The 23,163-nt window shown below is 48.0% G+C and overlaps 2 protein-coding genes across 3 annotated transcripts in view; one reads left to right on the forward strand and one right to left on the reverse strand.

Annotated features, from left to right (window-relative positions):
• LOC122367799 overlaps window positions 1-5,688 on the reverse strand; it is an 11,986-nt gene extending 6,298 nt beyond the window's left edge. The window contains exon 1 of the mRNA XM_043341215.1: window positions 5,502-5,688. Coding sequence (XP_043197150.1) covers window positions 5,502-5,534 — 33 coding nt within the window. The 5' untranslated portion in view covers window positions 5,535-5,688. The remainder of the gene's footprint in view (window positions 1-5,501) is intronic.
• LOC122367798 (organic solute transporter subunit alpha-like) lies at window positions 4,735-23,067 on the forward strand. Of its 2 annotated transcripts, none has more exons than XM_043341213.1 (9): window positions 4,735-4,754; window positions 13,371-14,020; window positions 14,563-14,714; window positions 16,931-17,004; window positions 17,251-17,412; window positions 17,895-18,006; window positions 20,711-20,836; window positions 21,146-21,272; window positions 21,491-23,067. In XM_043341213.1, the coding sequence occupies exons 2-9, from the start codon at window positions 13,915-13,917 to the stop codon at window positions 21,736-21,738; spliced, it is 1,107 nt and encodes a 368-aa protein (XP_043197148.1). In that variant the 5' UTR covers window positions 4,735-4,754; window positions 13,371-13,914; the 3' UTR covers window positions 21,739-23,067. The 2 variants fall into 2 exon arrangements, with proteins under 2 accessions (XP_043197148.1, XP_043197149.1); XM_043341214.1 differs by lacking the exon at window positions 4,735-4,754 and adding an exon at window positions 4,841-4,899 and having other exon boundaries at window positions 13,396-14,020; window positions 21,491-22,581.
• The last annotated feature ends 96 nt before the right edge of the window (window positions 23,068-23,163 follow it).

The raw sequence follows: 23,163 nt of genomic DNA on the forward strand, positions 1-23,163 counted from the left end.
TTTTTATGCTGAAGATGATCAGCAAAGAAAAAAACCTTTTTATAAAAAATATAATTTTCTTTATTTTAATAAAGGAAGAACTCTTTAGTTTTAAAAGAGTGCAAAAGAAGGAGATGACCCCTGCAAGGCACACATTCCTCAGCAAAGCACTTTTTCGGGACGAGAAATGGAATATCTTTGCCTAGGGTGATCGTTGGGCCGTCAAAGCTCCTGATTTGTGCTTGTCTCAGCTCAAGCTACGGAACTGCTATTCCAGTCCAAACCCCAAGTAAAAAGTGAACTATTTCCTTTAACTAAATGGTGGTTTTCATCAATATTTTTGATTAAATATGACAGAACCATCTGATTGCCGGAAGCTCTGTAATTTAATGTCAGCCACAGTCAGGATTACGCTTTTCACATTTTATTTTGGGCATACTTGTCCTCTATAATTCCTGATATTTTTTTGCCATAACATGGCCATAACAAATATTAGCCATGCGATTAAATAGTCGCGTTTACATAGCATTTTGACGAGGATATAGCTCATTTATTTCGAGGTTATTTCGATGCAGTGATCTTCGTAGGTACCTATAGGTATTTAGAGGGGATCATTTTGTAAGTCGTCGAGCACCATTGACATCTTTTGCAAAATCACGGGCGGAGCTATAAGCTTGCAACAATGTCAATTCCTATGTAATCGCGGCTATTATATGTTTATTACGGGAATCATAAAAATTCATCAGGCTACTTTGAAGAACTATTTTGAGACTTAACCCTCGCCCGTAAACGGCGATCTGCCACCTTCGCCCATGCAGGGGGGGGGGGGTTGGTGCGAACCCCCCCCCCTTGGCGTTTGAAAACGGAGCGTCGTAGAGCTTAGCGGAAAAGACCAACGGATTGCTCTCGCCGAGATCTCGCGATTGGTGGTATATTTTTTGGTCCTAGGTCAACATTTGACCTACTTTTGACCGGTCAAAGGTCAAATTTTCGGAAAAATAGACTTTTTTCAACTTTCGGCGGCGATTGCGGCAAAACGGTGGGAGATATCGACTTGAAACCTTCACTATCGTGTTCCTTGATCAATACTCTATCGTTTGGTATGTATTTCGTTTCCCTAGCTCTAAAAATGGCGCGTTGGGAGCGCCGGAAGTCGGCAAGGTCACAGTCGGCGGCAGAAATTCGAAAAATCAAAATTTAAATTTTTGAAATCTGATTGTATTTTTGGATTTGGGAGGTCCATTTGCTCCCTATATAAGCTAATATTGCTGCATATTCCCATTGAGGTGACAAGAATAAGCAAAATAGTGGTTCGGGCGCTTTTCAAAAATAGTACCGGACGCTGTTCCTCTTGTGACGTCATAGCTCCGTGACCTGATCTGACCCGGTCAAGTTTCTTATACCATATGATAGCCAATACTTGCCCCAACATGCATGGGAAGTTTCATCACGATCCATCAACCGATGTCCGTACCATCGGCAGGAAACCTCTGGCGTTGGTACTCAGTTTGTGAAAATCCGGCCGGAGGCTGTTCCCTTTGTGACGTCATAACTCCGTGACCTGACATGACCCGGTCAAATTTTTTTTATCAAAAGATGCGCAAGGTTTGCCCCATAAGGTATCCAAAATTTGGCGGCGCTGCGCGCCGCCGTTTTTGCACTATTTCCGAAAAGCCTCAGGGGGGGGGGGGGGGTTGCACCAACCCCCCCCCCTACATGGGCGAGGGTTAAGGTTCAAAAGCTCGTGAAATGGTCAACTTAACTGCTGCAGTTGCTACGCTCTCGACGAATGTATTATAATGAGGAGAGTTGTTTTTGTTATGCTTTATGTAACATGTTATAAGGAATGCTTTACAGTTTCAATGTAAATATATGGCCGCACTTAAGTCTAAAGCTCCGGGATGTCGCCGAATCCCTCAACGGCGATCTGCAAAACTTCTTATCCTTATTCCCTATGCACTGTATAACGCGGTTTGTGCCACCTTTGCCTAAACTTGATATGCCACGAAAAAGCAAAGAGACTGTATACGAGTTTCGAGAAGAGACTGCACCCGAGCATCGAGAAAAAGGCATGTTTTTTTTTTTGCCAGACAATTGTACGTTGATATTTGTTCGGTGCAACGTTGTGAATTTTGATACAAAATTTGGCAAATCTCACAACTTTAATTGCGAGTTAGCAAGAAATGCTCGGAGTAGGCGTAGAGCCTATAGAAATGGATAGAAATGTCTGCTTCTATTTATCTAATGATCTTACAAAATTAACTTTTTAGTTTTTAGGTTCATGTACATTTTCCCTTGTTAAGTTTTTTTTTTTTTTTTTTTGCTTCGGGCCTTGATCACATTGACACCAAAGTGAGAACATTGCAATCAACCCATTTTTTTTTGTTACAAGATACCAGTATTCCTTTTTCGGTATTGATAAGATCAAGGCCGTGGCCTACAACTAATTTCAAACAAAACCAGCACAAATGTGCGAAAATTGTACGGTCATCCGAAACAAATAACTTTATCAAATGTCATATATTAAAAAAAAAATGCTTTGAACAATGTACCTAATTTAAAGCATTTCAAGTACTTGCCAAGGAGTTTTGAACAGCAAGTAAGTGAATGTAAGCTCATTTTGTAAAACTTTTTTTATGAATTCTTATTAACGGTGCATCGTCAGAGATAACGATTAAAACTATTCGATTAAAGGTATTCAAATATCCAGCTATTGCCGAGAAAATGTAGGTTTGATGGGGTACGAGGTCATTTGCGCCCAACCAAGAAACGTTGTTAGAGGGCGAACATTCAGAAACAGATTAACATGAGGTTATCGAGGTGATTTTCCATGGAAATATATTTACATTCGTTATGTAGTCCAAAACCGTAGATTTCCGAATAAGCGAACCATTTTTAAGGTAAAACTTTTGCATTTGTTTTTGTTTTATTTTAGACAGCTTGAGGCCAAAAATCATATCCCACGTCAAAGGCATCAAAGGAGTAGCTCTATAACACTGGTTCTCACAAAAATGTGAGAAAACTATGCTGTTATATTTTTGTTGTTGCGTTTTGTTCGAATTGCACGGTATTTTACACCCAACATTTCTGTAATTTTCCATCCGCAAGGAAATCAAATAATGTTGAGCTGAGTAAAATGCATTCTCTTATAATAAGCGCATGCAAAACATGTTTTTGAATTTGAGCGGTCCGACCCCGTCGGAGGGTCGCGCAGCAGCTGCCGCCGCGCCGGCGTCCCCTCCGCGGCACCCCTGGCTGCGCCCCTTGTTTTCGCTGGCGGGGACGGCGGCGGTGAAAGGAGGGCCGCCGGTCGGGGCCGGCGCGCCCGAGCCCCAGCGCCGCTCGCCTGCGGACGCCCGAGCCCCGGCCGGCCGCTGCCGCCGCGCCGGTCCAAGGTTGCCGCGGCGCAGCGAGCGGCGACGAGCTCTCACCGTGCCGCGGCCCAGCGGCCGCCGCTAGGAGCGCAGCGCCGCGCGGCCCGGCCAGCGCTCAAAGATAGTTACAGTCCGCCTCTTGGGTCAAAGTGTGGAAACGTTCGTTTCCACACATCGTTTCAAATATCTTCTAACTGGTCCGCGCTCTTTGCAGCACAATGAGCAGCCGGTTTCGGCTGCAGTACTCGCAAGTCGCAACTGGCTGGCCTGAGGTCAGCCCGCTCGAGCCGGCTGCACGGGTCAGCGCGCTGCGGTACGACCCGTCGGCCGCCGCCGGCTCGGCGGGCCGCTCGCGCTAGCAGACGACGCATCGAGTTTTTGATGCGCTCGGCCGCCGCCGCTGACTGGGGGCGCGGCGGTCGCTCCGATATTGGCCGACGAAATGTCCCGCCCGGCTGAGGCGCACGCTGTCAGCCCGGGTGGGCAGGCGAAACTTTCCCACACCGCGTACAGATGTCACTACGGCGGCTTCGGCTCGCATCGCGACCGTGACCACTCTGCAGAGCGGTTTGGAAATTTTGAATTAGCTGGACTTGGGATCGTCATCGTGTCGAAACAAAGGCACGAAGGCCTGTGGAATTGGTAAAATGCTCATTCTCAATGTGTCAGCGGTTTGAGGAACCACTGGCGAATAAACGGCCAGTCAAGCCACATTTTAAAACGATAACAGCTAATTTTGAAAAGAACAAGTACCCAAATTTTTATTTATTAAAATAAACACTTCTTGAATGCAAAAAGTGGTGCTGGTGAGTTGACCTCATCTGGACCTTCTTGGCCTCGGGGGATGCTGACGGAAAAAAGGTTAAAATCCCACACATGTGGCGGTGCCTGTAACCGTCTTGTGCCATACCCAATGTGCCATACTGCGTCATACCAAAGGGGCCACCCTGACTCTTGCCCCTCGTATTCCCGCCAGATCTAAGAACAGGTTAAATAGCGCCACTTTAAGTATTCTTTGACTTATCTATACTGCGATGTATGCCCAACAATTCTGAAAAAAAACATTCAGACACGCCCATGACCTGAGCTGAATCAGACTTGACCTTGACGGTCCAGTGGAAACCACCGACGAATTTGAAATGTAAAACAGGCCATGGCACATGTGATACACGACCAAAATGCAGTCATTTTTGTTTTGCGAATTTTGTGACCTGACCCTTCATATCCATTGTACATGTCCATCGCATCAAAATCTGAGGACCACTGGGTCAGGCACCGTAGTTAGTGGAAAGCATGACGCGCCCGAGTTCAATCTCAGTCAACTCAGTCTGACCCTCTCAACCCTTTCCGCTACTAACCCCCGTCCCTCCCCGTTTCAGGCGCCGGGCCCACCTCCGCCGTGTCAGTGTGCAGTGTGCAACCAGTCCCGGAGATGACCATCAATAAACAGCGCCACCTATACAAATCTGGCGGACGGGCTGCTGGTGCTGGGATCGTCAGTGGGCACATGTCGCCCGTCCCCCTCCCCCTCCCACCAATATACACGGTGAGGCCGCCCGCCCACACCGGAGCCTGCAGGCTACAGTGGGGCATTAGGACTGGGGATCCCCGTACACTGCTGAGTACTGGGGACATCCCTCGGCTCTGCTAGCTCGTATGTGATGATGCAGCCCAGGGAGACAGGCACAACAGTCGGAGAGCTGCGGGCTCTGAGTCGCAGTACGGTAATGAGCATCACTCCTTCATACCGGCGATATTAAACACTTAGGGGATGGTGTGTATTTTAAAGTATGTGAGAATGACTGTCGCGGGCTTAGAAGCAACTAGGTTGAAGGAAACGGACACACTAAGTTGCCAAGAGAACGTCAATGCTTTGTCAAGGGAGCAACACTGACGCTTTGTAGCTGCACTCTGGTTGAATGCTATTAGTTTGATATGACAAATCGGGAGCGAGAAAAGAAGTAAGAAGCAGTTCGGTATGTCAGCAATTCAGTTAGACACATTCCTTATACATTGGCACAAGTCAACATACCCGGGCACAGACAGTGGCACAATCCAGACACGAGTTTTACAACGGCTCCCAGCACTCCCTTCGGCGTGGCATACGCTCAGCAAGTGGCCACCCCACCCACATCATCCCCAACTCACCTCAAACTCAGCTAGACCGGGAGAACACGGCATCGTAGACAGCCGAACGGCGTGAGCACATTATCGGCCCGGTGGGCTCGGCAGCTGCACGGACCTCTCGCGTCGGCGACGGTGCTGGTATGTGGAGACAGACGGCGACGGCGGCCGCTTCGGCCCCGACCGAGCGGCGCGCCGCACGGGCGGCTCCAGGCGCGTGGAAGGTGGGGTCACCGGTCAACCGGATGACCGACCTTGGCCGTCCTGCTGTGGACCTGTTTACTGAAACCTATTTCCACCCCCAGATCACACTCAGACATGAAACTGTGTTGTGGCTCGTCTAATTACATCATGGATTTCGTCTTATTCCCTGTTGCAGCCGATCGAAGTCCGTTCGGCTCCGCGCAGGCGGCTGGCAGTGGCACTGGGTGCGCCCCTGCCGCCCCGCGCCTGCGCAGTAGGCGACTGGCTGGCGACGGCCGAGGGGCGACGTGGGAGCGCCGGGGCCGGGGCCGGGTCGGGCCGGGCCGGCTGGGGAGCGCAGCGTATCGGGGTCGGTCCGCCGCGCCGCCCCGACCGACAGCGGACCGCCGCGCGGCCAAAGTCCCGCCGCCCGCTGCACCGGCCGGAGCGGGAGGGCTCCGTGCAACTCTTGCAGGCTAACTCCTGGTCGGACTGATCCAATAGTTCTGGACAACTGTTAAATGTAGAAATTCAACGGCAATGTAAATTCGTGGATCGCAGATGTCCACCTGGTGGATGTGAGCGTCCAGTCGGCGCAGTCCGTCCCCGAGATGAAAGGCTTGTGGCTCACTGCCGCCGAGCCGGAACGAATGGAGAGAGAATAACTTTCCTGCCCCACGTGCTCCTGTCTTTTGCATGTTGGATTTTGACATTCATGATTCAGTACTCAATAATTATCAATGCATGGATGGAGTGATTGCTCATGGAAGAGAGGGAACAATCCGACAGGAAAGTTTTAAGACACACTGACCACAGTAACCAACTCAATGAACTCGGTGCCCAAAAACCATGACAAGTTGTTGTGCGGGAAGGCTTTCGGAGTTGTGTAACTCAGCAGTACAGGGTGATTTTTTTTTTAACTGTTAAAAAGTAAACGTCAATGGTGGTCCCTAAATCGAAAAATCGCGTGCAAAAAAGCAATGCACGTGATAGATAAATCTGGGACATTTTGTATAGTGTCATCATTTGCCCCTTTTCACCGACGGCCTCGGCCCCAATGGAGCCTGAAAATGTCCCACCAATCGGGCACGCATGGTCCACCGCCGTTCAGTAAAGAACGACACAAAACGATGATTTTGAAGCATTCAAGCAGTTCGAAGCATACGATGATCAAGGAGATACCCCAGAAAGACGTTAAATAATGCAAGAACAAGCTTGTAGTCATAAATAACCTTCAAACGGTCTATCTGGCGTAAGTGCAGCCTCTGAAGAATCAATCTTCAGGGAGAAAGAAAAACAGCGAATCAGACACCACCAGGGCCGCCAGTATCAAAATCCTCGACCTGCCCTCCCTAGACTTCTAGTTTTTGGACCCATCTATGGCAGATATAACGAGAAAACAGTGGAAATATCTGGCAGAGCTGAAAATGGGCGATAGGAGCCTTTTCAGTCCGCCTAATGAGTATGGGAGTCCATGGTGCCGTTCAACACGTGCTCAGGCGGGCTGATTCGTGTCGGTGAGAGAGGGGGTAACTTCAAGCACAAGTAAAATACACGATGGACGTTCCTTCACATCGTGTCTGCATAAAATCAAAATGTCCCAGAATGCTCGTCATCCTGGTATATAATTTTGCAACATGTATTTGCATTTTGACGCCACTAGACCTCATTACTTTTTAACAAGTAAAAAAAATCACCCTGTAGTCTTGCGACGAAGCACGCCCATAATATTTTTTTTTTACTTTCAGTGGAATGACTATGCTGCTTTCTAAGCTACGAAAGGTCACAAAATTGATTTGGCCTTTGTCTCTGGTTGTAAGACAAGAAAGACATCTGGAGCGTATGCCACTGATTCCTTCAATTGCGGAAACCATTTAACACGAAATGCGCTATTTAGACCTTGTGATCTTTTTTTGAACTGCGTGCGCTTTTCAAAAACCTTTGCGCATGTTTTTTTTTCTCAAGACGTCGCGCCCTACAGGCTTTGCGGCACCAAACACTCAGGGGCGGCGGATTCGGGGGGGCAGGGGGGGCAGCTGCCCCCCCTGGCAAAATCGTGGGGGGGCAAAAGTATCTTTTTGCCCCCCCATAATTTGTGACAAAGCTTAGACAAGAAACCATATACCTGATTATTCTGTTCGATCATCTGAAGATGTAACCAGATGTCCATATACTTTCATACGTTGCCTTTCTTAAATGGCAAGCGTTCGCGTTCAATTGAAGTTTTCCTCTCTTCAACCTAGTTTTGGAGGCATTATAAGCGTCAACGTGACGCAGCGGCAGCCCTTCAGTGACCGCTTACAGGGGCGACAGATACGGGGTGGCAGAGGAGGCATCGTCCCCTAATAAACTTTTGGAGGAGGGGCAAACGTATATTCTTGCCCCTCCATAATTTGTGCCTTAAACATGAGGAAAATTTCCATAACCTGATATTGCAGCTATGCGCTCCTACAGTTTGTCCAACGGTGCCTTTTGAATATGTGTAAATGTTAACCATTTCCGCTTTATATCATTTTTTTTGTCTTTTTAGATTCGATTTAGAGATATTTTAAGTGTGCAAGAAACGCAACTCATACCTTCAGTGGTCGTTTGCCGCTATTTTGTACCTACATAAATGCCAAATCGCAAGCGAGCGGAGACGGAAGGGCTAGCCATTCGCTTGCGGGTAGTTAGGACTGATGAGCGCTCATAATAAGCCACTCCCCTGATTTTTTTTTCAAGCGCAACAGTTTCCAGCGCATTAAATGGTAAACGCCGAGGTCGTACACATTGACCACATTGACCAATGCACGGTATGGTATGACACCCAAAGGCCAGTCATCAGAGATCTGCTTTGGGCATTCGGAGGCTTGTGTGGGGCCAGTGTTAAAACTGGATGTTCACAGTTCAGTATCCGCTTTAATTCAGTTGTCACTATTAAAAAAGTAAAAATTAATGATGGAGACTTTTAAGGGTTAGGGCACTGATCATTAGTGCCCCCCCCCCCCCCTGTCTAAAGACTGGCTATAGAATAAAGAGCATCAAACACGAACAGTAGCGGCGGAACACCTTCAATTAAGGGGGGGGGCACTGCCGACTTTTGGTCCCATTCTTTCCATGCAACGCCCATAGGGCTAACGTTAAAATGCCAGAATCAAAGGGGGGCGCGGTGCCCCGGTGCCCTCCCCGTTCCGCCGCCTATGAACACGAAAGCAAAATCTAAGGCATTTTGGAAAAATGAGTATGCCCCGCAGCGTCCGATAACTACCACCTTCCAGTGGGTCAAGCCAACGGGGCCCAAGTCTATAATGGCACTTAACGATAGCACTAACCTTGTCTCACTTTTCGTTGAAGTCTGTTCCGAATTTTGGCCACAGACTGGCTGCACTGAGGTCGTTTGGTATGTGCCACTGTAATTAAAGCCACCTGAGGCGCCCTGACACCAGGCTGAAGCTGGGTTAGAAATGCTTCGTCTTTGCAGATATCACTGGCCACGGATTCTCGAGTGCCTGAACCGGTAGGTGCCGTGGCAAAATTTGGTGATAATTTGGACCTTACCGCAGTCAGTACACCCTAAAGCCCTAATAAAGAAACGCCTCACCCAGAGCTTCTGGATTCTCGTTCCAGTCCACCGTTCCTTCACCTCAGCCCGCCGCCGCGCTCCCTCACCCTCCGTTCCCATCTTGACGAGCGTTTGGGCCTTAGTTAAGCCTTGCTGTAGGCTAACTGTATAAACCCATCGAGACAGCCCGTCTCGGTGAGCTTATTTGGCGAACTACTGCCTTGGGGAGGGTTTCTGGCGGATCGCTGTCCCAATAGGTTTAGATGCGACCGACTGTCTTTGAATGTTTGAGCGGTCTCCTCCCGCTGTGAGCTTGTTTCATTTGATATCTGTCTCAGAAATACTTTTTAAAGGAAGGTTAAACGGAAATCGAACGTAAAATGAACAGAGAAAATGGTAACGAGTTACCTCATTGCAAAGAATAGCGCTCGCCTACTTCAAAAGGTTTGGCACCGTTCTTCAACATCTGATATGCGATCGGGTTATGGCACAATTTTTCCCATTGGAGCTTTTTTCAAATGCAGCAAGACGAAAAGCGTTACATCGTCCACTGGCGGATCCAGGGAGCGGGCATTTAAAGCAAATATTTACTCCCCCTCCCCCTAGGGCCTCTGCATCGCCCGAAATGGACAAAACGTACCTTATGTTTCCTAATAATAACACTTTTATCAGTATTTTTTTTGCTCTATGCTGTTCAGCATTAGGTCCGTAAGGAATCGAAATCCGAGGAGTTTTTGGATTTTGGACACTTTTTTGGGGGTATGTCCCCTACAGCGTCGAAAACGCCTTTCTGGATCCGCCTATGACATCATCTCGACTGGGATCTTGCCCCCCCACGCCAAAATCGAATCCGCCGCCACTGCAAACACTTGCCAGTTTCTGACACACCGGAGTTTAGTCCTGTGAACTGTCTTATGTCTGCTGAGGTAGACAGCAAGGTCCTCAATGTCAAGCACAGCAATCCTTGGGTATGTAAGATATTTTCTGAGATTAGAAAATGGAAGACTGAGATATTTTTTTAGGTTCTTTGGGATGTCCTTGAACGTGACAAATGACCAGCTCTCCTCCCAGTTTGATAAGGGGTGTTCTGTCTTTCTCCAAGTACAGAACACCCTGTGACCCTGGTAAATTAAGAGATTGCGTAAATCATCATCCTAAGCACTCGAATATTTTTTTATTATGCTATATGTGTAAATGTAAATGGATATGGGGCTAATAATTTAGGAGCCGTTGAACGATGCCAGTGACACCTACGGATCTTAGATGAGAAAATTGTAGGCTTACGTAGTGCATAGATGTCGCCACAGTTCTGTGGATGCCGGTCGGCAGTTTGTCAGACAGTCAGAGCCTTGTCCCTTGGGCCTTGTTTACCCTTCAAAACCTGATCGTACTTCTCATCAACGCAATTCTGGCATGTCCATCAAGGCAGCTCATATTCATCCCAGATTCGGCCCGGATTCCTCTCGAATTTGAGACGCCTCGGATCCACTTGAAACTCGCACTCTTGGACCCAAAGCATTCGGCACACCCGTCAGCCGTTTCCAACCTCAGGATACTGAAATCCTTCTCCTCCACGCCGCAACCCCACTGCGGACTGGACAGGCACCTTTATCTCATGCGGGCTGCTCCCTTGGAGCGGCACCGCTGCTCCCGATGGAGCGCACCCCGTAGCCGGGTGCAGAGAATGCCGGGGGGGGGGGGGGGGAGCTGGTCGCCGGTCGGCCTGTCCATTCGGACGGGCTCAGCCCCGGCGACTCTCTAGGGTGTCTGCCCAGACCAATGTCTCCTCCTAATTTCTATCTTTCTTCCGGCTCTGAAATGGTCTGGTCCGACCGAAAGGGCCTAACCCAACAAAACAAACAACAAAGCATTCGGCGGTTCTTCAATAGGCTTGGCCTACAGAGTTAAAAACGGCACAGTCCCTAATTTCCACGGTAGCTTGTTGCCAACCGAGTGGGGCAAGAGCGTTAAAACCGGCGCTAAATTACTCGCCATATCGACACCTTTTTTAAACCCCACATCTCTTCTCTGGTGAATTTCCGTGAAGCACGAAAGATCTCTTTTTAGAAGTGTCCAATCGTCCGATCCTGATCAAATTTGTGTGTTCGTAGGCTTGCTCTGGCATTGCTTGATCTGCCAAGACAGACAAACTTGAGAAAAATCGAGTGACTGTACCTTTTTTGAAGGTTTCTAAACAACTTGTCTGAACTTCACGGGAGAACAAATGTGGGGTTTAAAAAAAGGTGTCGATATGAGTGATGGCTTGAAACCTTTCCCACTACGGGCTACCGAATTGTGTGCTTTCGGTCTCAATTATTCCTACTCTCCGCCGTTCCGTCATTTCCATCCTCAGGATAGTAAAATCCCCTTCCACGCCTCCACCCCCTGTCCTGAGCTGGACAGGTGAGTAGTAAAGTAATCTTGGGACAGGTGACTTCATCCCATGCGGGTAGCTCCATACGGGTAGATAGGACTGTCCCAACGAGGCAATTCGGCCCCTCCTGGATGGTCTCGCATCCATGGCTCACTGTCGGTTAGCCGTGTTTTTTTTCGGCCTTGCTCCCATCAACAACATGTTCCTATTCGTATATTCAAGAACTGCTGTGCAACTGTTTTCTTTTCGGCTTTACCCGTAAATGACCTTAAGTCATTGGGTGACCTTCAGGGGTAAAATTGATAGTGCCTAAGTGGAAAAGTAAGTTTCGGACCGCCGCCGTCATGGCGAGTCGTTTAGCGTTGTTTTCAGCCCTCAAGCTTTACATACAGGATGGGCCACAATCTGCTGTGCTAATTTGCGAGTCTTCAATTTTGTCGACCGCTACAGGTCAAACTGTTAGGAGTGCCGCAAAATAGTTTGGGCCATGTCTATTCCACCCCAAGGGCTCTGTCGTGTGCTTGTTTCAAACAAATCTGAGGCGTCCCTTATGTGGGCTGAATCCGGACTGAACCGGTCTGAATAAGGGCTGAGACTTCGTCTGTTTCTCCCCTATTAAGCCCAGTTCGCTCTTGGCTTTAGTTAGTAGCTCTGGGATCATGCGTAAATTAACGCTACCCCCTGTGTTTGATCGGTTTGCAAGTGAGACTTATTTTCTGTTACGCGATGTCGTCTTATGTCTCAGTCTATCTCTAATAGGTATTTTTATATATTTTATCAGGTAATAGATATTTGTTAATTATCGCGAATTGGACGGTATGTCGATAGGCCCAGATTCGACACTGTTCAATGTTCACTGCTTTGGCTTGGCTGCAGTTGCCGTGATAAGTCACCCTGACGGCCGTCGGCTGCAAAACGCCCGGCAGGTAGACTGTGCCGCAGGGCGTGGCTGCTGTGCGGGGCAGTATCTCGGCCGTAAAAACACGACAACATCCAAACTAAACACGCTTTTGTTGTGGCCTGGACACTCGACAGTGGTCTAAGGGAATTATATGGTTTTAGTGAAAACGTTCTAACATGTCGGTGGCCCTCCGGAGTCCGGAATCCATTAGAATTAATTACATCGTATTAGATCTATATAGTATTGTATCATTCTGGGCCTCCCGAAATAACTAGCTCGACACATAGCAGTCTCTGCCCCACTTGTGGATCGAAAACGGGGTGCCCGGGATTCAAAACATTTTTCCCTTTTCCTTGCCCCTAAAGGAAATTATCTTAATAAGAATTACCTAATTTGCTTTTAAATGGCCATGCAAAGCAACTTACTAAAAGCGAAATCCATTTTTTTTTTAATTAGTGAAACTTTTAGTCTTGTTGGAAAAAAAATTATTTAAAAACTTCTTGTGGCGCCTTACAACCGCCACAATTTGCCACGCCTTGCCTTGAAATTTGCGGGTCGCTTCGTTTATTTGTAGCGAAAGCTTTCGAAAGACGTTCGTCTTTCTTCTTTAGCCTGTTTAAAAAGCACTGAAGCACACTACACAGACAGAGTAGATGAGACAGTTTTTAAGGATGTAATTTGATAATAAGCGTTAGGCAGCGAAGATATGTCCTTCATATTATCACATTGCACAAGCCTTTCACGTATGTTTCAGGACAGAACATTGTACAATGTTGTGAGTTTAAAGTGAGATAGACTTCATGATTTTCCGTATTGAGCTTTGATTGTCAAATGAAATTCTCAGTTATATCAGTTACCCAAATCGCCTTTTTCTCACTTTCTCTATGCCTACAGGTATATAGAGAAGTCTGTGCTACAGGTCATGGACAACGTCAATTTGCATTACTGGCATCGCCATCCCGCGTATTTTCACGGAACACGGTCTCTGGTCAGCGAATACCCAAGTCAGTGTTTATTCAGCAATTTTCAGCTTCTCGACAAGTTTCCGCCTCCTTCGGGCGCACAATCCGCTGTCTAATGAGTTGTGACATCACGAATGACGTCATGTCCGCTGAACGGCTCCACTCGGCGCTCCTCTCACGACTATCGGTGACTACGCCGGCTGTGTCAATAGCCGCGCCAGCCGGGGTCAGCACGCGACGCGATAGCACTGGGGCCGCCAGTGGGGCTGTCGGCGTGCCTCCCTGAGTCGCACGCGCCACGCCGCGGACGCTTCAGCTACGAAGACGTGTGTGGCGTGCTACGAGTCACCACTGCTGAATGTGAGGCTCAACTGACTTGCCTTTACCGCCCTGTGTATTTCGTGGCACGGTGATCACGGTGACCGACTGTGTGTGAGTGACGGCGGTGCCAGGCGGCGACGAGACGGCCAGTCACCATGACGACTCCAGAAGGGGACGGTAACCCGCCCGACGTCGGTGCCACCGATAACCCGGACTGCCAGCGAGCCATCAGAGCAACCACCACGGCTCAGCTACTCGAGGGTTGGTATCTCAGTGGCGACGGTAGCATGACGGCGCAGCGTGAGATGTGGTTTTACAACGTTTCTGCACGCTGAGCAATAAACAATGCACAAAAAGCATGTGCACAGAAGTCGAGGTGAAGGTTGATGATCAACGTATCATACCTACTGGGAGAGCTGTAAAATGGTTAGCGTGCGACGCATGATTGTTCATGGTTTATTTTTCTTAGTGATGTAATCGCAAGGTCCTTTTGATTATGGTTGTCGTGAAAGGTCAATGCCTGATCGAAACCAGATGACCGTTTTAAGCCAGCCACGTCAATATCTATGTGTGGTGTTAAGTTCGTGTTTTTATTTCATACACCCTTTATGGGCGTGACTTATCTCGATATCGGCAAACAGCTGATTGAAAAGATTGCGTGCCGACGAAATACCTAAGTGCGCACTGCGCATATTCCGGAACAGACTGAAAAGTGTTTGCTTTGCCATTGCTGCTGCATTTCTGTTTGCAACTCTGAATTGTTTTATCCATTGTTTCTGCTTTTAACGACGGCTGCCTTTCAGATCTCGGCGGCTATGCGATCGCTCTATGGACGATCGCATCCGTCATCGTTGTGATACTTCTCCTGCTGATGGTGAGAACGACATTGTACGTCAACAAGGCCGCTCCTAAACACTGGCGGAGAAAAATCGTCTGGATCAGCTCTATCTACCCGGTACGTATAAAAAGACTTGAAGCGGTATTATACAATACTGAACGAGGCCGGTGTAAATAAATTTTCAAGACCGAGGTCCTTACTGAATTTTTGAACGAGGCCGAAGGCCGAGTTCAAAAATCAGTAAGGACTGAGGTCTTGAAAATTTATCACCGGCCGAGTTTGGTATGTATTTTAGCATATGCCGGAGTATGTCTTTAGCATTAGCGCGAGCGTGCGGTAAAAGCTTTTTAGATTAAACCGCATAATGTTGAAGGCTATTGAGCAAAGATTTCGGCCCATGGGCAAAACATTTTATCAGCGAACTTTTGAAGCATTTCCTGAGACGGAGGAAGGCGCTGGAAAAGAGCTTAACTGATAGAAATCTAACGTGAACTTACGTGTTGCATTTGGTCGCTTTGAACTATTGAACAGATTGTAAATGTTGGTTTTCAATAAGATAATATTTTAAATCCTAATGTACAGACATATTAATTAATCACCTACATTTATGGCGTCCATTTCATGTCTTTTACAACTGCAATGAATTGACAAAAAACGCATTTCACATTGATCAGTAAAAACTTTATTCATACTGACATGGGTAAAAAACCAAGCGCTCACTTCACAGGATGGTATACCTTCGACTCTTCTCTAATATTGAAAACGAACGTTACTCTAGCTTCTCATATGACATAGATTGAAATAGATGTTCTTGGTTTGATATGAATCCAACTCAGAGCCAGACACAAGGATGGAACACAGTGATCTTGAGTCGGCTTGGTTTATTATCTTGGTCAGGGAATATGTACATTTTTTAGTTCTTGATATTCGTTATTGGTTTTTTCACTTCTTTCAAGCATGTACAATTGTTAAAGAAGCTTAAATATGGAAATTAAACGGCATATGCTAAAATAAATATCACACTTGGGCCGGAATGTTTCATTCAGGACCTCGGGCTTTGTTGAATTTTCCGCCCTCGACCTTCGGTCTCGTGCGGAAAACTCAACAAATCCCTCGGTCCTGAATGAAACATTTTACCGGCCCCGTGTGATATTATATATTACTGTATGCCAACGATAAAATAATTGTCTAGACCGAAGCTCTTAGCCATTTTTTGAACGAGGCCATCCCAAAATGTTGACTTGGTAATTCGTTTTTGACCGTGGTCACCAGGGTTACCGCTGCTAGGGAAATTTCCCTTTTCTATGGAAATCAGCGAAGATCTAGGGATATATGGATTTCACACGAAATCTAGGGAAATGCCACAAACCCGAAAAATTGTTGTTTTTTCAACAATCGAAATCATTATTGTCATAAATTATTCTTCCGCATGCTATATCAAATAAATATGAGAACATTTTTTTTCACAAAATTAAGGTTTGATGCTCTCGTTTTAAAGATATAAAGGGAATTACATATGTATGCATGTAGTTATAAATAATTCTTGCTATTATGTCAAAACGAACTGCTTCTGCTTTGTACCATTTCGGGTGCGGCTAATTTTTTACATCAAAGTTTTTGTTTTGGCGTGATTTTTACAATGTCTAGCGCACATCACTTCCTTACGGTTAAATTGACGGTGCAAAATAATGCATCGACTCGTGTCTCTTACGCCAGCACTACCGCTACCCATACGGCAGTTTCCCGCGTCTCGCAACACCACAATTTGCGATATACCACTCAATTATATTATACCACGTACAGTAATTTGCTATATGCCAGCAATTTCATTAGAATCTCTTACGTTAACGTCATAGAATGTAGCAAATTGCTGTTTTGGGACGCAGCGACTATAAAACGAATGGTTTGAATGAGGAAAGTACGTCAAATTCCATGAAAATAGCCGTATCTAGGGAAATGATTTTTTAAAATAGGGAAATTTTCGTGAGAATCTGGGGAAACCAGCGAGACGCCAGCGGTAACGCTGGTGGTCACTTTGCTTACACCAGTTATTACCACACCCCTCAGGCTAATGTATTTGAATAGGCCAGGCATACAGTAATCGATGGACTTGCTAAATGCATTGTATGTAGATACAATAACGATATTAGTCCTTTAAGCATGACAAAGTCGACAGATGTATTGGTCTGTTTTGTCTGTTGGTTTGTGTCAGTTCATGTGTTTAGTTTGTCGGTTTGGGCTTACTTCAATTCGTGCGTCTTATTTGTCAGCGGTTTTGGTGTGTTGTGTAATGTCGTGCATATACCTAATTTCTCGGCACATGTTCGTTTCAGTTCGTATGTTTGATGTGCCTCTGCAGCCTGATAGTGCCCGGAGCAAACACTCTACTCAGCGACGTGGGAATCATGTGAGTTGGTTTTTGGGACTTTCAGTTCGGTGATTTAACCAAAAAGTAAAAAAGAAACGACAAAGTTTCTTAATGTCTCTGTTGATTTTTATAGGAAGCTGGTGAAAGGTGAGCGCTAGGTGAAGTGCAGCCCAATTATTTTGTCAAACCATATTACATTCATAGTTTAATCGTCGTATCTGCTCTTCGCCTGCCCACCGCTGGAGTCACCTTCACCCTCCCTGCCCGTCTGTGTCTGACCACCAGCTTCATCAGTATCGGCGTCTCCAAGTTCGTGGATCTGTGTATGATGTACTTTGGCGGCGAGTCGTCCCTGCTGCTGGCCGTCGGTCAGATCGACGTCCCGCTGGCCGCCCGGCCCCTATGCTGCTGCTGCCGCCCCTGCTGCCCCAGCGTGGCCATGTCCAAGTGAGTCCGGGGAAAAGAAGGATAACAATGTGGGGGAGTAGAATGCTGTGACAAAGAAACTGAGCCGATAGGTGTCCACCGAAACTACTCTGGAATTCCGGTCAACGTGGCTGGTCCAGAATTCAGGTCTTTGATGCCATGCGATCGCTCTATGGACGATCGCAGTCATCATTGTTGTGATACATTTGTTTATTAGGGCTTTGTACTAACGCCCACAAAGCAGAAACATAAAAGAACGAATCATCGAGCGACCTCTCTGTAGGCGCAGCCCCACGCTCGGCGCCACCTACGATAGTGCTGCCCAGACGACCTTCCCATACAGATCGCGCTGGCCGCCGCCCAGCTTTCTGCGAACGATGTCCCGAAGTGATGAACTTATCAACGTTTTACGTTTTGTTTGCGCTTATCTGGTGGTTCTACGCTTACTCTGCGTGGTGCCCTGACTTTTCCCCATGTGACCACAATGTGACTGTGCTCTGCAGGCACCACCTGAAGACGATGAAGATGCTGGTTTACCAGCTGCCTTTCACCCAGTCTGCCTACTGTCTAATTTACTCGTACCTCTTCATTGCCAACGTCACCAGCCCCGGACAGGTGAGTGGCCCTGTCAGGGTGGGCGGGGGCTGAGCGGCGGATGATAGCGATGGCACGTCTCCAGGGTTTCTACAGTCTTTATGCGTGCTCCAACCGCTGGTTTAATGGTTTATATAGTTTATTTTATTTTGGTTTATTTAGACGTTGGTTTATTTATGTGGGCAGAGTGCTAAAGGCTTTTGCAAATCACCACATGTAGTCCAGGCGCGCACACAGGATTTTTGAATGGGGGGGCACGACCTTCGAACTGGGCCCCCCCCCCCATGCCGAAGGCCCCCCCCCCCCAAAAAAAAATACGGTCCACGGGGCTATATTTCGGTTGGTTTGAAGCTTGAGCAATTGGTTTGTCAATGCATGGTCGGTAAAACAATTATTTCGGTACCAGCTTAATTTTCAAAACATATATATTTTTACGCTAGCATGTTTTTTAGCATGTTTTTTTTTTCGCGGACCCCGGGCCCGCGAGTCACCCGGTGGCCCGGGGTCAGCTCAGGCAAGGATGTATCCAGGACCTTTCGATGGGAGGAGGAAGGCACGGTGGGTCCAGTCTCACTGGCAGACGGGTCTCTTTAAAACGGTCTTTGCATGAGAAAATGTGGAAAATCGGCAAGCAAAAGTATCATTTATGCCCGAGGAGTGTGCCTAATGTACACTAATGCCTAATTTACGTGGTATTTTACGAGCGAGCGAAGCGAGCGAGCTCCTCAGAGTCACCGGTGTGTGGCGCGCTCAGAGGTGCCAGTGAAAGGCCGTCAGATGCGCTGGTGTTGGGTCCTCACAGGCGCCGTTGCGGGGTCTCAAGGGCTTAGAGACACTGGTGGGGCCATCATTGGCATGTGTGTGGCCCTGCAAAATGGCCTGCAAGTGGAAAGTGGCCCGTCATAGGCTGGCAAGGACACTCGGAGGCTGGTAAGAGGCCCTCAGAGTCACTGGTACGTGGCCCTCAGAGGCGCCGGTGTGGGGACTCTCAGAGCCGCCGATGTAGGCCCTTAAGATGCGCTGGTGGGGGTCCCTTGGAGGTGGGGCGAGGGGCCTCGCAGTTGCCGTTGTGGGTGCCTTTAGAAACACTGGTGTGGACCGTGTGTCTATCACAGACGGATGTGGAGCCATAGCAGCCAATCCCTCGTTGGCCGTTACTAGGGCCCTGAGCGGCCGGCGAGGTCTCTCAGAAACCGGCATTGGGCCTTTATGAAGATAATTGTGGCTACATAGGAGCCAATAACGTGCCCCCACAAGCCCTGTGGTGTCCTTCCGAGTTGAAGTGCGGCCAGCGCGAACCCTCTGCTACCAACTGGCGCCGCAGGGCCCCTCGGTTTTGAACTCGCTCCCTTGCTATGTCACTGAATCCAAGTGATTAGGGGGCCCTTTAGGTAATCAGGGGCGTTTCAGATGGCCAGGGGTTTTCGATTGATCAGGGGCCCACCAGGTAACCATGGCCCCTCTGGTAACCAGGCGTTAAGTAACGAGGAACCCCATCAATAACCAGGGCCCCTCAGTAAACGGGGGCCACTCAGGTAAGTGTAGGAGTCCCGCAGAAGGGCCGGCAAGGTTTCTCAGGTCCGTTTTTTGACAAGGCTCTTATTGACTCAGGTGCGAGCCCTTTGCCATCAGCAGGGGGCCCTTTCAAGCCTTTTGAGGGCCGTTTAACGTCTCTTGAGTTCCCATTGAGGCCTTCTAAGGGCCCTTTGAGCAGTCGAGGGGCCTTTGAGGCCTTTTGAGGGCCTCTTGACGTCAGCTGAGGACCGTTGGACGCCAGCTGAGGATCGTGTTTTCGGGCCTTCTGATGGCCATTAGACGCCAATGGATGACCCTCTGACACCAACTGGGGCCCTCTGACACCAGCTAGGGGCACTTTAAGTTTGACGCTAGCTCAGGGCCCTCTGGCATTAGCTGGGGGGCCCTCTGACGCTAGCTCAAGGCCCTTTGACGCTCTTTAAGGCCTTCTGAGGGCCCTTGAGGTTTTCTAAGGGCCCCTTGAGGCTTTTTGAGGGCCGCTTGACGCCAGCTGAGGACCGTTTGAGACCTTCTGATGGCCATTTGGCGCCAGCTGGGGGCCATCTGGCACCAGCTGGGGGCCCTCTGTCACCAGCAAAGGACTCTTTAGAGCCTTCGGAGAGCCGTTCGACGCAAGGGCATGACCCTCTGACGCCAGCTCAGGGACCTTTGACAGCCTTTAAGGCCTTCTGACGTCCGTTTGACGTTAGCTGAGGGCCCTTTGAGGCTATCTGAGGGCCCTTTAAGGCCATCTGAGAGTCCTTTGAGGTCATCTGAGGGCTCCTTAAGGCCATCTGAGGGCCCTTTGACACCATCTAAGGGCCCTTTGACACCAGATGAGGGTCCTATGACGCTAAGTGAGGGCCCTTCGAGGCCATCTGAGGGCCTTTTGAGACCATCTGAGGGCCCTTTAAGGCCGTTTGAGGGCCCTTTGTACACGGTCTTCGGTGGTCTAAGGATTAGTTAGAGGCCCATTTGAGGCGGCCGAAGGCCGCCTCAAATGGGCCCCTTCCTTCGAGTTGGGCCCCCCAACTCGAATGGGGGGGGGGCACGGGCCCGTGTGCCCCCCCCCCTTGTGTGCGCCCTTGATGTAGTCTGATAATCCCAATATATAAACCTAGGAGAGCTGTGAGCATTGCTGAGGATAACGCTTTCCGACGCCAAGTTACACTACAACGTGACGTACAGGGATTGTTATACCTCTCTCCAGATTGCGTTCAACGACGCCTACATCTACCTGACCGTGTTCAACATGGTGTCGACCCTGTCGGCCATGTACGGGCTGAGCATGTTTCTGCAGGTCACCAAGGGCAATCTGCAGCACTACCACTTCATGGTGAGCCGAAGGACAGTCAACGCTGCAAGCAGTCAAATAGGACTTCATTGTTCACTTTTGTTTTTGTGATAATTTCCGATGACGCAAGGAGTCCAGTTCAGCCCATATTGTGAGGAGAATGTTAAGTTGCGCCACGGATATAACTGGCTACTGATTGATGGCTTGCCATATTAATGTTGAATTTTGCGAGCTATCGGGACCACTATATATAGTGGTTTATGGATGTGCATGTTTAAGAAGTTGCACATCATTATATCATCATCGTCACTTACCATCCACACATCACGAACCGACTACCTTTAATTACAGGCTAAGGCTGTGGTCATGAAGCTGACCTTGATCTTCGTCAAGTTCCAAGACATAATATTTACCATCAGCATTAACTACGGAGGCGTGTCAAGCACCAAACACATGCCGCCGCTGGTGTATGGATTCTGTAAGTCGCCTCGCGCTGATGCTTCCTCTATTAGCCGGATGCTCATACTGCGCTGTGGCAAGTGCAGCATTCCGAACGGTGACGATTTATTGTGACGATTTTTCACTTCTTGATTTTTTAACTGCTCTTCTGAGTCTTATTAATTTCCTCTTGTGGGGTACTTGTAGAGTTATCTTGTAGGGTACAACTGACTCACACTACGTTTGCCATGTCGCCAGATATCCGTGACATCGTCGTTCTGCTGGAGATGTTCATGCTCGGTCTGCTGGCGCACCGTCTGTACACGGAGCCGAAGCAGTACAGGGTGGCCGCTGAGAGGCTCTCCAAGGCCCGCCTGCAGCCACTCGCCCCCGGCAACTCCGACTCCAACTCCGACTCCGACTGCGACTCAGATGATGGCACCCAGAGGCCGGTGACCGGCGGCAAACGCTACGAGAAGATTCACACACCCGTCGGCGGTGAATGAGTTAGTGCCTGAGCAAAAACCAAGTGCTTCATGTTTTGCCATGCGATAAGATGAGCGCTCGTGACCATATGGTAAGTTTCAGAATGAAAAGCATGCTTAGTAGTTGTTCAGAGCAAGGCATTCTATTCTCTTTACTTGTTTATGCTGTGATGCATTCGCCGGTCGGCTCAGCCGTGGCCGCGCTGTCCCGCGTGCTATTGAGGCGATTACCTTAGCAAAGCTTTATTTCAATCTTTTTGACTGATTATTTTTTCATTTTTTTTTTTCATGAGATTGTGTTTCTTTGCTTCATCTTTCACTGTCTCGAGTTTCTTTTTATTCTTCCTTTTCATATGTTGGAACGCCTTCGATATACCGTATACGAGTGTTGGGAGACAATGCTAGACTTGCCCAGCCTATGATTCAATGCCTTTTTAATTGACATTTACTTTTTAACAGTTAAAAAAAATCACCCTGTAGATATCATCGACAAACAGGGTGTGTTCCAACGATGGTAAAGTCCGTTAAGTGTCTATTTGGATTGTAGGTGCTAGTTTACAATGGCAGTAGGTGGATACAGAATAGAAGGCATGAGCATTCTTGCTACGCGATTAGGGGAGGTAGCTAAGCGGCACTACATTTTCCATAGGCGCGTATGTGCGTGAACGGCATGTTGATGTACTTATGTATGTTCTGTGTAGTAGTGTGTAGTCATGCTATAAACTTCGCGGCAGCTGCTGCGTATTGTTTTGTAAGGTTCAGGACTGGGGCCGGCGAGGTTTAGTAAGATCTTTGGTAAAACCGGCATCACGGACAGCGATTTTGAATAAATATAAACTTATATAACTGATAATATATTATAAATTCAACTGCGCCTACCGTTTCCGAAGCTCCAATTATGCATTATAAGTATTTACCAAAGTATCTGTTTACGTATGCAAATCGAAAATCCCGCTCTATTTAGGCACTGGCCACTGGGTGTTGGCATCCACACCGTTATGATTGATATTCATCGATAATATCGATGATACACCAGTGACACATGATACCAGTAACACGATGATACACCCGGTAAGACAAACGCGACCTCGGACGGTAATGGACTTTTACCTACTTTTACGCCATAATCATAAATCAACGTTCCCCGTTTTATTTTGACTGCACCCTGTTAGAGGCGAGCACCTCGAATGCACCTACACAGAGTGGAAAGATTTGGCTCAAGAAAGATGGTAACTACAAGTTAAAAAAAGAAATGTTGGTGTATTAGGTACCTATGCATGTACCTAATACCTAATAAACCCATACATCTTTTCGAAACAAGGCCAATTGAAGCCAACCACACCGACTTCAACGAAACGGGATTCCACAAAATTAAGTTTGGAAGTGACCACAGATCAAATGAACATGCACAAGAAAGACTAAATTCAAACTTCCACTCTGTTCACA

This window comes from Amphibalanus amphitrite, unplaced genomic scaffold (assembly GCF_019059575.1).
Source record: "Amphibalanus amphitrite isolate SeventyFive unplaced genomic scaffold, NRLGWU_Aamphi_draft 000897F_arrow, whole genome shotgun sequence".
NCBI classification, from domain to species: Eukaryota; Metazoa; Arthropoda; class Thecostraca; order Balanomorpha; family Balanidae; genus Amphibalanus; species Amphibalanus amphitrite.

Coding starts and splice junctions, on each gene's coding strand:
- LOC122367798 (XM_043341213.1), top strand. CDS start 13,915: ATGACGACTCCAGAAGGGGACGGTAACCCGCCCGACGTCGGTGCCACC. Junction 18,007..20,710: donor ACGTCACCAGCCCCGGACAG/GTGAGTGGCCCT, acceptor ACCTCTCTCCAG/ATTGCGTTCAACGACGCCTA. Junction 21,273..21,490: donor GCCGCTGGTGTATGGATTCT/GTAAGTCGCCTC, acceptor CCATGTCGCCAG/ATATCCGTGACATCGTCGTT.